This window comes from Eucalyptus grandis, chromosome 4 (genome assembly GCF_016545825.1).
Source record: "Eucalyptus grandis isolate ANBG69807.140 chromosome 4, ASM1654582v1, whole genome shotgun sequence".
Lineage (NCBI taxonomy): Eukaryota > Viridiplantae > Streptophyta > Magnoliopsida > Myrtales > Myrtaceae > Eucalyptus > Eucalyptus grandis.
In genome coordinates, this window is record NC_052615.1 from 27,508,312 (window position 1) to 27,525,987 (window position 17,676).

Consider the following 17,676-nt stretch of genomic DNA (forward strand, 5'->3'; position numbering starts at 1 on the left):
CGACGGACGAACGGCGTGCGGGCGGCGACGGTTCCTTCTCCTCCTCTCTCGGCCTCCCCTTTCTCTCGCATCTCACTCTCTCGGCTCACTCTCTTGGCCGAACAAGCCACTCTCTCTCTCTCCGTCTCTCTCTTTTTGGTTGTATATATTTGCATGCACTCTAGGTTTGCATGAGGGACAAGTGTAATTGTGGAGGAAGACAAGTGTCCACCATGCTTCACCTCCTCCATGCCACTTGTCCTATTGCATGCATCATGGGCCTTGGAGTTGGGCTTGGGCCTCCCCTCCTTGGGCCGGCGACTACTCCTCTTCTTGGGCCACTATTGGGCCGGCCAACTTGGCCCATTAAAAGCTTAGGCCAATGGGCCTAACGCCCATCCTAAAAATTGACATTTTCCTCTCTCTTTTTTTTTAAAATTTCTTTTATAAATATTTTAAACTTTAAATTTTCCACATGGCCAAAGTCTTTCAACATTTCATTTATTGAAATTTAATTTATAAAGTGCATGGCCAAGCATAGATTATTAATTTATCCTATAGTCCTAAATTCAAAATTCATAAACACAAGCACAATAACACCTAGCCTTAAGAAAACTAATGGCTAACACATAGACCATAGGTAATTTCATTACCTAATTATAGGCTTTAATTTCTCTAGAGGATGACTTAAATTTTGGGATGCCACAATTCGTTGGCATGATTAATACAGCTAAACAGCCGTAGAGCATATTCTATGCTGACGTCGGCGGCCTCACATCAACACGATGACGTCATATTCTGCTTTTTGAGGGCGGCGAGGCGGCGGCGGCGGCGTCGAAGGAGGCGAAGGTTGACGACAACTTCTGCGGCTCGAAGGCGCTCACCTCCCCGGTTGCTTCTCGGCTCCGACTGAAATTTTTTCAAAATAGCATCTCTTTTTCTCTCCAGAATTGTGGATCCCACGAGGACTCTTCTCGCGGATTCCCTGCCGACCTGAAGGTCTTTCAAATCTTTGACCTTTCTCGTCATCGTTATATAAATGAAACATCTGTCCGTCACTCGTCATCTCGTCATCCCCCACGCGGTCCCCATGTAAGCACGATGGCAATCAAAGTATTCTATGCTGACGTCGGCGGCCTCACGGCATTATCATCGATTAATCATCGGTACATATCATTAAGCTCTTTTTTTCCGGCTGCTCTAGAAAAATGATCTGTTATCTGGTCTACATAGAGTCACTTTATTCCTGATAATATCATGTACCCTACCTTAAACAGATTGACACATAGTAACGCATATCCTAGACCTGATATACTGTCATCCAGAAGTTTTAAATATATCCTAAGCCGAGTGTATCTTGAACATGTCCAAACAACATTCAGTCCTGAGTACTCCGTAATAGAATTTGTGGTAATATTCCTCCCAAGTGAAGCTCCTGTAAACTGGTGGATGTTCGTGGTCAATCAAACCCTGAGCAGGTCGAATTAGGCCTTCTGGGGATGGGCAATAAAACGTTGGGATGGAGATTCTCTCAGTGTTACAGTTTACCACTGCTCTGTGAAGGACGCTCTTGTACTTGTCATTGCTAATGACCTGATTCAAGCAACAATCATGTCCAGTTCTTGGACTTGTTAGGAAAACAACTGATGAACTTGTGCAAAAAGATGGAATCAATCTTCATTGGCCAGAATAATTATGCTGATTTTGTTTCTTGTACTTAGCTAAAAGAGTCGCTACTTCCACTTTTAATAAATTGTCGTACCAAATTCTCTTCCTCATTAGCTTAGAATCTCATACTTGGACATGGTTTAAAAGAATGTAGCCAAAGTACCTGCATTTGATCTCCTATGTTGACAATGAAGGTGTTGGGGATGGGATTGACAGCAACCCATTTTCCATTTCTAAGGACTTGTAACCCAGGCACGTCGTCCTGAAGAAGGATGGTGATCAAATTTGGGTCAGTGTGGCCGGGCAACCCGTAAGTGAGCTCAGGCTGTGGGCATGGTGGATAGTAGTTCATAGCCATGTGCTGACCATGTTCGCCCAAGTTCTGGCTTATGTATTCCCTTTCAAGCCCCAAGCTTTCTGATATGGCTCCCAACAGTTTGAGCACCAGTTCTCTCACTCTTGTACAATACTCACGCACCTCCTCCCTGCTTATCAAAAAGATTGAACCAGCAATGCAGTTAAGGCGTGCCCACTGATTATATCGGTCAAGGCACTCGAAGTTCGGCAGGCTGTTTCGTACTTCCACGACATGGTAGTCATAAAAGATCAGTCGAAAGTACCACTCGCTTTTTCTTAATTCTGATTGGCCCACGCCTCGTTTGAATCAGTATTGTCTGTTGGTGAAGGGTGTGCTCTACCCCTTATTTTCTTCGGTCTTACATTTTTTCTGTTGAGAGATTCTTGATGTTGCTCTCTTTTTGTTTGGCAAATATCAGACTTTAGAAACTACAGCGAGCAAGCTTTTAACTTTCCAGACTTCACTGGAGAAAGCTTGTGAAATCCTCATGATCAACATGAATCTTCAATGGTTGAATATTACAAAGATCATATGCATCTACATATTTCCCTCTTTTTTTTGTATTTAGAAGGAAGCCCCATCTCATATGGTAATTATCTTCGGCCTATGAAATAGAAAACTTTTGGATCAAATAAGATCGGATCCTAATAGAAATTTATTACGTGTGATAATGGGAATAATCAAACTCATTGGACATCTTATAAAGGCGCACAAGCTCATTCTCTAACCACTAAGCCATCCCAATCGAGAAGATATATTAAAAGAAGACATCAGTAAATGCTGAACATTTGAGTCAAAATAAACAAATCACATGATGAGAATAAGCTTTGTTTTTTACCTGAATGATGGAGGATTGGTCGGCCACTCATGCATGTTCTCTTCGAGAGGATAGCAACGGAGGCTCAAGAAGTCCCTCCAGTTAGACACCTTCTCTGTCTTTTGATTAAAGCTAGTCGAAAGTCTGTTCGATTTCGTCGGGTCGTCAGAGAAATACTTCAGCCTCTCGCTCTCCGGCAACTGGAAAAATTCCCTGGCTATGTTCATGATGGCCTGCACCTTCTCTTCCGGTATCCCGTGGTTCTTGATCTGCCAAAGAAAATGTTGAGCAGAATCACATGAGACAGAGCAAAAACTCATCATGGGATGATCAGATATCAAGTCTTAAGTGACACCCTTTCGCTTACTTAGCATATTTAAGCCGACGCACAGAGTGATATACAAATGTCGCACCTGAAAGAAACCATCTTGTTGACAGGCTCGACCAATCTGTCTTATGATATCATCACGGTTGGGACCAGAGAGGCCTTGGAGATCTACGAGAGGGATGGAGGAGGCATCTGAGGCCTCGACCTCAGTAAGGTTCGGCCGGTCAGCCTCGGACCGGATGTAATTGTCGGGCACGCGGTCGATGCCGGACGCGAGGTCCGTGAGCAAGAGCTTTGCGGCAGCTGGAGCCATGTACCGCAGCACTGCAAATGTCGCTTGGTGGACACACAACAAATTTTGTATTTATAAAGAAAATATATGATCGAACAACTAAAAAAATATAAATACCTCTCTTCCCATGTGGTCTGTATATAAATTCTGACTGATATTTTATTTTTTTTCCTTTTATTCCCGTTTTTGGTGCCGACCTGATATTTAATGTAAAAGTGGCATGATTGCAGACATCTATGACTTGAGCTTATGGCGATGGAGCTTGCCTGCCCCATTTAGATTGCTCAGTGTTTCGTGTCATCACATCAACATGCTAAGCATTATGCAAGAAATGCACAAGCTAATTTCGTGTTTAGGCCGTCCCTTACAATTTGAAAGAAGATCGTCCTTTTTTTCTAATTTCTCATGTACACCTTTCCATCTAGAAAGAGAGCGATTACGTAAGTAAATCCAGCCAAACTGGAATTAGCCTCGAGGCAGTTGCGCCTTGTTGATTTGAAAAGGATGCAAGGGAAACAAATTCGTACTTTTCTCGTTCTCACCAAATCGTCAAAAAGCAGAATATGACGTCATCGTGTTGATGTGAGGCCGCCGACGTCAGCATAGAATATGCTCTACGGCTGTTTAGCTGTATTAATCATAGAATAACTCTTTCCGGCATATCTTTTTGAAAACTAGAAAGGTGGTACTTCAATAGATGATTGCCTAAGAACATCGGTTGGTCGCCTCTCTAGCTCAAGTAAGTTGGGCCTTGATGTTAGGCTGATTCATTGAAATAAATGCTCCTGGGAAAACAGAAAATCAGTCTGCCAAAGTTGTGCACTGTCAGTTTCTTCACCTCTGTTCCTCAGCTACATAGACTCTTTCACTGTTAGAATGAAATCGACTGTGATTACGGATTCGAAAGGTCCCTCTTGCTCTTAGAGATATCTTATGGTAGTTGATGTTACCCAGTCATATGGAAAAAAACTGTAAGCTGTAACGGAAAACCAAAACGATACATTATCGCCATGTCTAATTGCATATTCTGCTATGATGTTATAGGTAATAGGTCTTTACATGTTACATTATTCGCTTGCAATAATATTACGAACATATCACGAACAAGTAAAACTGTAATAGTTATTATAGGACATTTATGCAGCATATCATATGATAGCTATTCTGATCACTGATGGATACTCTCTCTCTCTCTCACATACACACTGTCAAGGAGACCTAAGGATGAATGAAGACCCAAGTACACTTCCAGAAGGTCTTACTCTACCTATCCTCTACCTAATTATTGAGCTTCATAGAATTATATAAACCACCTTTTTTTTCTTTTTTTTTTTTTAAAAGCCTTACCTAACTAATCAATTTCATGATAAGAAAGTGGCTAGCCTCCAATCATGAAAAAGCAAACCCTCCACTTATGTGATCTATTTTTTCCTTACGAAAAGATATCCGGTATAACTCAATACAAGACTATTCAATCAAGATAAGGCTTCCTTCCTTCATCTTATCGCATAATTAGTCTTTTTGAAAGGCTAAGGGATTTCTCTAAGTTTTTGTACCTCATCTGATTAATGATATTCACATACTTGCATTAAAAAAAAAAAAATTAGGGTAAGCATGAGAAGAACAAATTGATTTCCTGCTTCCTCTTGGAACCATGCACACCTGCTTCAACATTAATTCCATTTTAGCCAAAGCCGGGTGACTGACCACTTCACTTACGTTATTGGATGACAAGATAACCATGTCTTCGTAAGAGATTGAATGGCAAGTGTCGAATTCGTGAAATTCTGGCACAAATGAGTGTGTGCATATTGTGTGCATATTGTTCACGTTACCTTTTAGATCAGCAAATTCTCATGAGACACATTCGGTTTTAAGATTTGTGTTGAATTTATGTTTGCCTTAGCTGATTAAAGGAAATAGAAAACACGATTCAAGTAGGTTTTTTTTTTTTTTTTTTTTTTGGATTCAAATCTTTCATATATAAGAAGTGAATCTTCTTTGTGAAGAGCATCCTAAAGTTGGTTTCTTCGTGAATTACACCTTGAAGCACTACAAGATGAACTTTTGTCCGTGACAATCAATTGTTTGACATGCCCGTACCTTACATCTCTAGTGTTTGAAATCGTGACAATCTTGTGTTTAGAATTTGTAAATTCCTTTGGGAGATTATTTCATGAAGAAGTATAACGGTTAAACATTATTGTGAGGTATTCAATGTAATTGGAAGTTGGAATTACTTGAAGTGTTTGAGTGACTCAAGTGTTATTGTAATCCCCATTGTATTGCTTAATTCACAAAGAAATTGGGTGCTTCTCACATTGTGGAGTAGGTCCCATCAATCAAACTACGTAAATTCGGCATCCGATTTATATTTTTATTCCATATATTTTATTATTCGATAGCTTGTTTTTCTCAATAATGGGATTGTATTGGATAAGCATTCATTCCTCGGTACAGTATTCACCGTAATGTCAAGACCGACAAGGCGTTTAGCTGGAGGGACCTCTTGAGACTCCACTGCTACCTTAGTGGCTTGCCAATCCTCAATCGTTCAGGTCATTGACAAATGTGAAGCTAATTATTCTTATCCTTCGATTTATTTTAATCTCTATCAACTTTTCATAAATGGGTTTGTGCGCACGAAAAACAGGAAGCCTTTGAGATTGGCCCTAGCGGTCAAGGAATAGTTTCATGTTTGTTGATAAGGCGAACGACGGTAGGTTCGAGTTTGGCTCGTGTCTCATTCAGACCACTAGGGAAAAATATTAGGTCGAGATATATAGAACGCTAGTGATCTCTGAAGTATTCATGGGTTGAGGACTCTTGTCAAACAAGACAGTGATTCTCTAAAATGAAGTTGAAGCCCGATTGAAAGGGATGCAGCTTGGTAGCTTGTTTGTTTTGGGTACAAAATATTTTTCAGAGTTCCAAAGGCACGCGAAAATACAAATCCATCAAAATGGTAAGACTTTTGGCGCAACAAGAAGAGGCTAGCCCATATTATCATGACTTAATTTTGATTCCTCTGTTTTAAAGATTACTATTTTTCCTGCCCATATCGCATCTAACATGTTGAGCAAAGGAAGGGAGATAGGTGGTTTGGGGCTTACTATCATAATATTAATGTGAAACCGATAGGATCTTGCAATTAAATTAACAATAAAATTGTAAGATAATAATTACACAAGCAAAAACTCAAATCAAAATCCAAAAAATATGATCTTAAGCTCTAATACCAATTGTTGTAAAATTAATGCGGAAAAAGTATGATCTTAAGCTCTTGTAATTATGTTTAGAGCAAATGTAGAAATTAAGAAGTTTGATGGGAAGAACGACTTCAGGTTGTGGAGCATTAAGGTACATGCATTTTGTTTTTTGATAACACAATATTTGGCCAAGACATTGGACGGCAAGAATGAGTTGTCTATTTTGATGAAAGAGGCTAATAAGGTCGAAAATAGGGAGTGACAACACACGAAGAAGAAGAAAGAGCATAGAGCACTTTTGGCGCATGAAAAAAGGTGGAGCTCTTGAACACACAATGATTTGTACTGTGAGATTTACATCCAATTGAATAGTTAATTTAAGTATAATAAACACTCAAATATGTAAGTAATTGTAACTCTAAAACTTCGATTATTAGTGGATTATTTGTTGCCAACTTTTCTTTTAAAGTAAGTACCAACACTCGAATCAAATCACATAAATTTCTTGTATCTTTATTGTTCAATGTTTATTTTTCTGATGATTTCGCATTAATTTAATTATAAGATCCGATTTTTTCCTGCATTAATCTTAAAACACATACTTCATTTACCGAACAAATGTAATTTAGCATGACGACCTATGAAAAATGCCTCGGTACGCAAATACAAGATCACATCAAGATCAAGACGAAATCAACTCTTCCTTTTATATGTTAACTACTTAAAGCACACGGCTCTCCAGTTAGTGATGGGGTCGGTTCTAAAGTGAAGTTTTTAAGAGTCGAGCATTCTCCAAACTGTAATTTTCTAGAGTGTGATATTTGTAGAACAAAATGGTGCAACATCGAGAATCTCTCAACAGCTAAAGTATTGGACCCAATTCGACCAAAAAAAAAGGTATAGGACCCAAGAAATAAAAGGGGAAGGAAGCGTACTTTTCACCGACAGACGGTAATTAAAGGATGATGCTAATCGAATCTACCATCAAAATCCAGAAAAATTCACTGGCCCACCCAGGAGAGGAAAGAAAAGGTACACTTTCCAGTGATTGATTTTCACTAACACGTCAGAATCGGAAAAAGAAGCCTACCAAAAGTTGATCTCGATTCTTCCTTTAAAAATTCGAGGTGTGCCCACATAATCTGTCGGCACATGTTTACTGTTGTCGCTGGTTCAATCTTTTTGGCTAGCAGAAAGTGAGGCAGGTGAGTACTGCACAAGAGCAAGAGAAAACCGGTGGGCAAACTGTTGGAAGCAGAACTCTCTCGTTTTGTCGAGTCTGTTTCTACCGCCATGGTAGTCTGTTACATCTTCTTTAAACCCTAAATACTCCGATTCTCTACCTTTGCCTTCTTAATGGCACTTTCCCCCTCGTTACACTGCATTCCAGCCCATCACGACTCTTTCTACTCCAATTCCAGCTAGAAGATCTATGTTCTGCTTCGCATCGGTGGCCTTTCTTCCATCCATTTCCTTACATCACGTTATCCATGCAATTACAGCCAATTCACTATGGATTTCTCTAGCCAAATCTTTCTTTCCATCCTACCAAGCTCTGTCTTCCCCTGTCTGTTTGTAATCCTTGCATGCACGGACTCTTTGCTTCCCATCTCACCATCCAGAGCGCATTTCACCTCAATTTCAATTTTTTACTATCATCGCAATTAGTGCTTTTCTTTATCGGTGTTTGCATGTCGCCATAACTCATCTCCCCTTGATAGTTTTCCGTGGACGAATCTCATCAGCAAGACAATGCCCGAGTTGCTGCTCTCTGCCAAAGATTTGGACGACTCTGGCCTGACCAAGGTGTGGAAATCTGGGAAGATGAAGTACCGCCAGAGAAGCTGCAAGAATGTAAACTCACATTAATAGGTAAAATTCTGTCCAATCCTACTATCAACTTTCCAGCTTTTCAGAGTACCTTAAGAAGAGTCTGGCGCAATGACTATGTTGAAATCTCTCAACGCGAAGAAGGATTCTATATCTTTAAATTCAATACTGAAGGGGAAAAGCAGCGAATCTTAGACAATGGCCATTGGTTGTTTGGACATCACTTGATTATTCTAAAACCCTGGCTACCCAATACTCCTTTGCACTGCTATGACTTTACAACTTGTGCGTTCTGGGTGCAAATTTATGGTCTTCCTCTAGAACGATATACTGAAAATATGATTACAAAAGCTGTTCGACAACTTGGCACTGTTCAGGAGGTGAGAATTGAAGGCAATGACAGTTCTTCAGTTAGATCAGTGAGGGTCAAAGTTGAACTTAATTTAAACGAACCTCTGAAATCTGGTAAACTTATCAGAGTGGATGGGAAACACATATGGATTGACTTTAGATATGAACGCCTATCACATTATTGTTATTCATGTGGAATCCTAGGCCATTATGCCATGTACTGCAATGGCATCCCTTATGATGCAGCAAAAATAGAAGGAAATGATAAATTGTCTTATGGTAAATGGTTGAGGGCAGAGGTCAATCAACATAGTCCATTCTAGTCTGCGTTTTATAAGCAATATCCAAATCAAGAAGATGTTGAAGAAATAGTACCAGAAACTCAACCGCAGACAGCTCCTTTACTCCTTCAAGCTCCTCAGATTCATATGCAGCATTCAGCGACAGTGGAAACTAGAGCAGAACAATCCTCCACTATGACGCAGTCTTCTCCTCCCGCCGACCTAAAACAGAAATCTCCTATGTTCAACCAGTTAACTTTACCAAACAGTGCAGCAGAGGATTCCTCCATCAGCAAGAAAATCAAGACTCTAAGGTCAACCTCAAAATCTAGTCCACTGAAAAAAACCAAAAGATATAATCCTTATGGGACGTCTTCGAATGCAAATGCAGTTCTAGATGACTCAACTCTCCCTGGATACCCCTATCTTTTCCACTGAAGGGGTTGGAACATGGGCCGTGGTGGCTTGCCCAAAAAAGCCACCACATGATAAATGAGGATCATAAGTTGGAATTGTCAGGGGCTGGGCAATCCCCTGACAATTCAAGCATTAAGGGCCCTTGTGGCCAGTGAAATGCCTAATATTGTTTTTTTGATGGAAACGAAAAATCATGAAATCATGATCCAGAATCTCAAGAGAAAGCTGAAGTTTTCAAGTTCTTTTGTAGTAAATCCTATGGGTTTGGCCGGAGGTTTGGTAATTTTTTGGAATGACCAGGAGGTGACTTTAACTGTTGAGCATTCTACTAGCCACTTCATCGACACAATTTGTACCAAGAATCAAACTGCAAAAACTATGAGACTTACCTGTCTTCATGCGCCTTTGATATAACATCATAGACAGCAAGTATGGGCAGATATCGAGCAGATATCAGACAGATTCGGACTTCAAGTTCGTTTCCATGGGTGTGTATAGGTGATTATAATGACATCCTTTATCATTGGGAAAAGGAGGGCAAAAAGATAATGGAGTCATATAGATTAAATTCATTTCGAGAGTTTGTGAATGATTGCATGTTTCTGGACATTGAAAGTAAGGGTTGCTTTTATACATGGGTGAACAAAAGAGATGGTGATGAAGCCATTAAAGAAAGGCTAGACAGGGCCCTATGCACAATTGAATGGAGGTTATCTTACCTGGGGGCAGAAGTCTTTGCTTTTCCTGTTGTAGCCTCTGATCATAGTCCCCTGCTCTTACTCACTGAACCGAACTCTTCTAAAAGGAATAAAACTTTCTTCTTTGAAGCTTTCTGGCTTCAAGAAAAAGACTGTAAATTGATCATTACCAATGCATGGGCTTCATCAGCAACGGGAACTCAATCCTTGACCAGCAAGCTTCAACGTACTTCATTTGCTCTTGCCAAGTGGAGTAAATCCCTTTTCAGCAAAGACCAGCAACAAGTCTATCTGTTACAACAGCAGATTCAGAATCATATTAATCAACCAGGTCCTACCTATGACAAAGCACTTGTATCTAGCCTACAAGATGAAATTCACAAAATATGGCAGAGAGAGGAAACATATTGGGAAATGCGTTCGAGGATCCCTTGGCTACGAGAGGGCGACAAAAATACAAAGTTTTTTCATGCAACGACAATCCAATGCAGACAACGAAATCGCATCAGCATGTTAAAAGACGAGCACCTTGGTTGGATTCACGATTCTACTCAGCTTAAGCACATAACGCAAACATATTTTCAAAATCTCTATCGCTCGACTGGCTATAGAGATTATGTGCATATTCTTATGCAATGCCCCCAGGTCATCACAGCAGACATGAATGCAAGCTTAACTGCACTTGTTACTAGGGAGGAAGTTAAACAGGCTGCTTTCCAGCTTGGAGCCAACAAAGCCCCAGGACCGGATGGTTTTAATGGGTTATTCTATCACAACCACTGGGATATCATTCAAGAGGACATATACATATCAGTCAACAATTTTTTCAGTTCAGGAGTGATGCCATCTACTTTCAATAGAACTCTCATTACTCTTATCCCCAAGGTTCCACATCCGGAAAGGTTAGAACAAGTGTGCCCTATTAGTCTATGCAATTTCATATACAAAATCATTTCTAAAGTGTTGGCAAACCGTTTAAAGCAGTTGCTCCCAGCATTAATTTCAACAGAACAGAGTGCTTATGTCACAGGTAGACAGATCCAAGACAATATCTTGGTTGTGCAAGAGGTTCTGCATCATTTAAAAATCAGCAAAAGAAAGAAACATTTTCAGGCGGTTTTAAAGTTAGACATGCAAAAGGCTTATGATCGGGTTGAGTGGGATTTTTTAGAGGACTATCTTATACGACTGGGCTTCCATGTTCAATGGGTTCGGTGGGTGATGCAATGTGTCACCACCGCCACATTCAGTGTTAAATTTAATGGAGAATTTTTGGAATACTTCCATCCTACAAGGGGTCTTAGACAAGGGGATCCACTATCTCCATATTTGTTCATTCTTGTAGCCAACCTGTTATCTACTCTTATGCATCAAGCTGTCCACTCAGGCACTCTCAAAGGAATCAAACTGAATAGGTACTACCCTACCCTTTCCCATTTATTTTTTGTGGATGATGCCATATTTTTCTTGAATGGAAGTACCCTAGAAAGCCAAAATCTAGCCAATATTTTACATCAGTATTGTCTTGCTACGGGCCAGGCTATAAACAGAAACAAATCTGGTTTATTCTGTGGTAGGGACTGTCCCTTTATTTTGCAACAAAACCTCACTGCAGAGTTAAGAGTTCATGTTATATCTAAGATAGGCAAGTATTTGGGTATTCCATCTAATTGGGGTGTGTCTAAGAAGGATATGTTCGCTTGGATTTTGGGTCGTGTTAGTGCCAAACTTGAAGGCTGGAAAGAGCACTTTATTTCTAAAGGAGGAAAGGAAATATTGTTAAAGATGGTAGTGCAGGCTCTCCCGCAATACGCAATGTCTATATTTAAAATTCTAGTTTCTATATGTAAATCCATTGAGCAAAAAATCGCTAAATTTTGGTGGCAAACACGTAGCACTACAACTGGTATTCATTGGAGAGCATGGGATATACTTAAACAGAGGAAGATAGAAGGCGGCCTTGGCTTTCGAGATCTACTAACCTTCAATAAAGCCCTCTTAGGGAAACAAGCCTGGAGACTTTTTCAAAACCCATCCTCACTATGGGGTAGACTTTTCAAAGGCCTATATTATCATTCTAGCAATTTCTGGCATGCAAGGAATAGGACTAATTCCTCTTGGGGATGGAAAAGCTTACTTTTAGGTCGAGATGCTATACTTTCTAAGCTACAGTGGTCTGTTGGTGATGGACAGAAAATCAATATCCGAGAGGATAAATGGCTTACCTCTGGAATCATTGGTGGACCAGCTCCTAGAGCATAATCCAAACTGGTTGTTGGTTTCATAGTCCCTCACGATCAGGTTTGGAATATCCCTCTTCTCCATCAGCACTTTGATCAACACATCGTTGAGGAGATTATTAATATCCCATTAAGTCATGCTCCTTCAGCAGACCATCTCATCTGGACAGGCACACAAACAAGTCAGTATTCAGTTAAATCTGCCTACCACATCCTCAGACAATCATATTACCCTACAAACAGCAATCTACCCTCATCCTCTTATCAGCCATCAGCCCGTCTCTGGTGATATATTTGGAATCTCAAGACTCCCCCTAGGATTAAAGTTTTTATCTGGTCATTGTGTCATAATGCTCTTCCTACTAAAGCTAACCTCTTCCGAAGACACATATTGCAGGACCCTCTATGTCAGCTCTGTTCTATGCACACACCAAAACCACCGAACACATTCCCGTTATTTTGCCCATGGACATCAAAATCTGGTCTCACTCTAGAGTACAAATTGATCATTCAGCCTACAGCAGAAATCGAATAGATGCGTGGTTTGAGGAAGTTTTTGAAAATCAGTCGGGTTTACCTTCCAAGGAGATTATCGCCTCCATCCTCTGGCACTTATGGAAGGCACGCAACCATTTCACTTTTCGACAATAGCGAACCGCTCCTAATCAGCTCGTAGATGTGGCGCTTGCTGAAGCAACGCTGTACAGAAACTCTGTGCAGCAATCAACCAGTGCAGGATCTGCTCTGCTCAACCCCAATCGAGTTTGGACTCCACCAGATCAAGGCAGTTTTAAGGCAAATATTGATGGGGCTTTTCCCTCTGATGCCAACATGGGTGCAATCGCGTGTGTCCTCAGGGATCACACCGGTATTTTGATCGACGAATTCAGCTGCACAGTTCGTGCGTCTTCTGCCCTGCAATGCGAAGTTCAAGCCCTAATTTCCACTCTCACTTATTTGCTAGAACAGGGAAAGGAAGAAGCTCACCTCATTATTGAGTCTGACTGCCCGACTCTTGTGGAGACACTCAATGATCGCCGTTCGTCACCATGGGAGATCCGAGCTTTTGTAGCAGACGTTTCTCGCGTTGCCTCTCCTTCCCTCACCCGCGGGATTCAACACCGCCGAAGAGAAGCTAATCTTTGCAGCCTGATTGGGCTGCTAAGGCCCAAGCACGCAACTCTCTCACCTTCTTGGCCCACATTTCCTCCTGCAAAGTTAGTGACTTTATTATGTCTTGACACCCTTTCTATGGGTTGTAATTTCCGTCCTCCTTGAATGAAAAAGATCATCGTTTCAGACCCAAAAAAAAAAAACTGTTGGAAGCCATCTCATAAAAGCCTGGAGCTTGAAAGGGATTGCAGGAGCAAGAACCTGGAAAAACATAATCAGCACATGGCTTTACGCGTGTGCAGTCCGCAGCCGAGCTACTTTACGGATTGCCGAGGCCAAAGTGACCAAAATTTGATCGCTATCCTCCTTCAGGATGATACACCCAGCTTACAAGTTCTTGGAGATGGAAAATGGGTTGCTGTCAATCCCATTCCTAGCACTTTCACTCCAACATAGTAAAAGAAAAGTAAAAAGTTGAGATGGAAGTTGCGCATTTTTTTTACTCAAGCTATAGATCAAATTTGTACATTTAATTGAAGAAAATAACAATACATAATCACAAATCGATGGATCGGTTCCATCTTTTTGTCAACTCTTCATACAAGTACTAGACCACGCTTTAGAACCATGGTGAACTGCGACACGGCAAAAATATCCATCCCGAAATTTCATTGCCTGTCTCCAAAAGCACTTATTAGACCTACTCGGGACTTGATTGATTATGAACGTCCTGCTATCAATAGGACCTTTACATACGAAGATTACTATCACAAATGCGGGATGGGGTTAGGTCTCGAGTATTGCTCGGACATGTTCAAGACACCCTCAGCTTAGTGTTTATTTAAAGCTTCCATATGATTCGGAATCTGTACATTTAATTGAAGAAAATAACAATACATAATCACAGTCGATGGATCGGTTCCATCTTTTTGTCAACTCTTCATACAAGTACTAGACCACGCTTTAGAACCATGGTGAACTGCGACACGGCAAAAATATCCATCCCGAAATTTCATTGCCCGTCTCCAAAAGCACTTATTAGACCTACTCGGGACTTGATTGATTATGAACGTCTTGCTATCAACAGGACCTTTACATACGAAGATTACTATCACAAATTCTGGGATGGGGGGGTTAGGTCTGAGTATTGCTCAGACATGTTCAAGACACCCTCAGCTTAGCGTTTATTTAAAGCTTCCATATGATTCGAAATCTGGTACTGAATTTAAGATGAAACTAAGAATGTGTCTATTTCTTTACCGGTTTTTTTTTTTTTTGTCAAAAGAAGAGTTTCATCCTTAATGAAATATTTGGTAGATACAAGAATTGAATTTCAGAGTATAATAAATCCAAGATGGCTTGAGGAGAGTCGGAAACCCAATTAGAAGGAAAGGTATTTTAGATTTGGACTTTGACCATCCAATTTGCTACCTTATTTTGGGTCTGCTAGCAATGGACCAGCCAAAGGCCTTTAAAGCCGATAAGGACCTAGTGACATTCCTCGATTTACCCATTGTTTGAAAGAATTTTAAGGGGAAAAGTACCAAAAAAAGTTCTAAACCTATTGCATTAGTACCAATTCAGTCCTAAACTTTTCAATTAAACCAATTCAATCCTAAACCTTTTAATATGTGTACCAATTCAGTCCATCCGGCCAATTTTGCCGGCCGGCGCCGACATGGACGCGATGTGGCCAAACGCTAACGTGGCAATTTTTATGATTTTTCGAATTTTTTTATTAATTTTTATTAATTTTTTCCTTTTTTCTTTTCTTTTTCCTTTTCTTTTCTGCTTTCTTCTTCGTGGTTGCCGGCAAGCCTCCGATGAGGCTCGCCGGCCACCGGGCGAGGTCCGCGAAGCCTTCGCCGCCACCGGCGAGGCGGCTTCGCCGCATCCGGGCGAGGCCATGGCGGCCATCACCAGGGCGGAGGTGAGGGCTGCGAAGCCCTCGACAACCGCCGGCGAGGGTCACGACCCTCGCCGACCTCGCCCGGCCTTACCGCCAAGTCCCGCGCCTCCTCTCGTCGACCCTCGAGCTTCTCGACCTCATCACCGCCGCCCTCACCTCCACGAAATCCCACCGAGGCCCTAGTCCCTCACCTCCCACGACTCACGCCGCCGCTCCTCCGCCCCGATCTTCGCCTCCAAACCCTAGCCCATCGCCCAACACCCTCCTCTCCTTCTTCCGAGGCCGGCCTCGCCGCGCCCTAGGCGAGGCCGAGCGAGGTCGCGACCCGCCGGCAGGGCGAGGGCTTCACGGCCTCGCTCCGCCTGGCGATGGCCGCCATGGCCTCGCCCAGATCCGAGCGAAGCCACCTCGCCGGTGGCTCTAAGAGAGGTCGAGCAAGGGCCGCGACCTCGCCGACGGTGAGGGCTTCGAGGCCCTCGCCCAATGGCCGGCGAGCCTCACCGAAGGCTTGCCGACAACCGCGAAGAAGAAAGGTAAAAGAAAGGAAAAAAATTAATAAAATTAAAAATCATTAAAAAAATCATTAAAAATTACCACGTCAGCGCCGGCCAAAATTGCCGGATGGACTGAATTGATACCAATATTAAAAAGTTTAGGACTAAATTTGTACAATTAAAAAGTTTAGAACTGAATTGGTACCAATGCAATAGGTTTATGACTTTTTGGTACTTTTCCGAATTTTAAGTGGACGAAGAAAATGTAGTAAAGAAATAAAGATAAAGATAATTGAGATAGAAAGATAAAAATAAAAAATAAAGAAAACAGTTTGTTTTTGTTGTTAGGAATGGGAGGAAAGCGAAGTGTAAACAAATGATTGAGATATGAAATGTATTGTTTGGAAAGACATGGAAAATAAACGAAAAAAATGAATTTTACGTGAAGGTACCATTTTTCCCTCAAAGAAGGGTAAATTTGAGATTGTACACATCAATGACAATCAAATAGGTTGTACTCTTCATGTCGAAATCAATGAAAACCACGTGGTTTCCAACGAAAAATAAGTATAAACACGTAGATTCACACTTTGGACTCATTGACAGTAAAAATTTCCAAATTTCTAACAGTAAAAATTTCCAAATTTCTAATTGTCAACTCATATTTGAAAAGATTGAACAAGACAAAATTGACAAAAATTTTGTTAAGTCTTTTTGGTAGCTATAGATAATCGACAAAGGTGATGAGAAGTTGCTATCAAGCTAAGAAAATTATTTAGTGTTGAGTCACGAAATGTCAATAAATGATACTCGATTCATTTGATAGAAAAATTAAAGTTGAAGTGAGGATGGATAAATCAATAAAAAGATAAGTGTCCAAGTCATGGACCCAAAAATTTCGACTCCAATCATAACGACGCATTCAATGATGAAGCCAGCACGATCACCGTTATATGGAGCCGAAAATCTAAAAAGCCCCAAATAATAATTATGGTCGAGAAATATAGGCTATTATAATGGGCGGGAAAAGAAGTGACAAGCTGCAGAAGCAACTAGCGACCGGGGGCGAATGACGAGGAGTATTCAAACTACAAATGAACCAAAACATTAGAGTTTCTCATAATATTACTTTCTTGGACTCCCATTTAAAGTGTAATCTACAGATTTATAGACAGCGGCTGAAGATGAAATTACTGCCCACCTCGAGATATTTAAGTTTTGATCTCATTCGTCGACATTGGATCAATTTTTATCGCGGCTAGGCATCAAAAGGCGAAACGAATTGTCCTTTGTCACTCCTGTCGCTTTCCATATTTTCGTCCTCGAAACTCGATATGGAGAAGATCGCCATCTCAATGCGGACGAAAGAAGCTAATGACGGGCAAAGTCCTCGTTGGCGTGGTTAAAGTACAGCTCTTGCCTGGGCGATTTACAAGCTGAGGTCGGCGACCCCACGTAAGCATGATCACGTCATCGTCCTTTTTAAGTCAATGATTAATGGTGAGAATGAGAACGGACGAATAGTTCTCTTGCCTCCCTTTCAAACCACGCCTAACTGCATCGAGAGCTTATCTTCACTTTGGCTGACATAGGGCTGGTGACATCTTCACTTACGTAGGCTCATCTACTGCACTATCAACCTTCTAGTCGTTTGGACGGAGAGTACACGGATCTGCCGGAATGGGTCATGTT

General features: G+C 41.2%; 1 protein-coding gene across 1 annotated transcript; it reads right to left on the reverse strand.

Annotated features, from left to right (window-relative positions):
* Window positions 1-1,320: 1,320 nt before the first annotated feature.
* Window positions 1,321-3,463, reverse strand: LOC108959225 (protein DMR6-LIKE OXYGENASE 2-like). Its single transcript, XM_039311433.1, has 4 exons — window positions 3,236-3,463; window positions 2,844-3,091; window positions 1,811-2,132; window positions 1,321-1,572 (listed from the first exon to the last, which is right to left on the reverse strand). The coding sequence occupies exons 1-4, from the start codon at window positions 3,461-3,463 to the stop codon at window positions 1,321-1,323; spliced, it is 1,050 nt and encodes a 349-aa protein (XP_039167367.1).
* Window positions 3,464-17,676: the final 14,213 nt, after the last annotated feature.

Bases quoted from the DNA above. Each gene is read 5' to 3' on its own strand.
- LOC108959225 (XM_039311433.1), bottom strand. From the start codon at position 3,463: ATGGCTCCAGCTGCCGCAAAGCTCTTGCTCACGGACCTCGCGTCCGGC. The intron at 3,092-3,235 runs GTGCGACATTTG...TTTCTTTGGCAG, and splicing joins AACAAGATGGTTTCTTTCAG to ATCAAGAACCACGGGATACC. The intron at 1,573-1,810 runs GTACTTTGGCTA...TGCTTGAATCAG, and splicing joins ACATAGGAGATCAAATGCAG to GTCATTAGCAATGACAAGTA.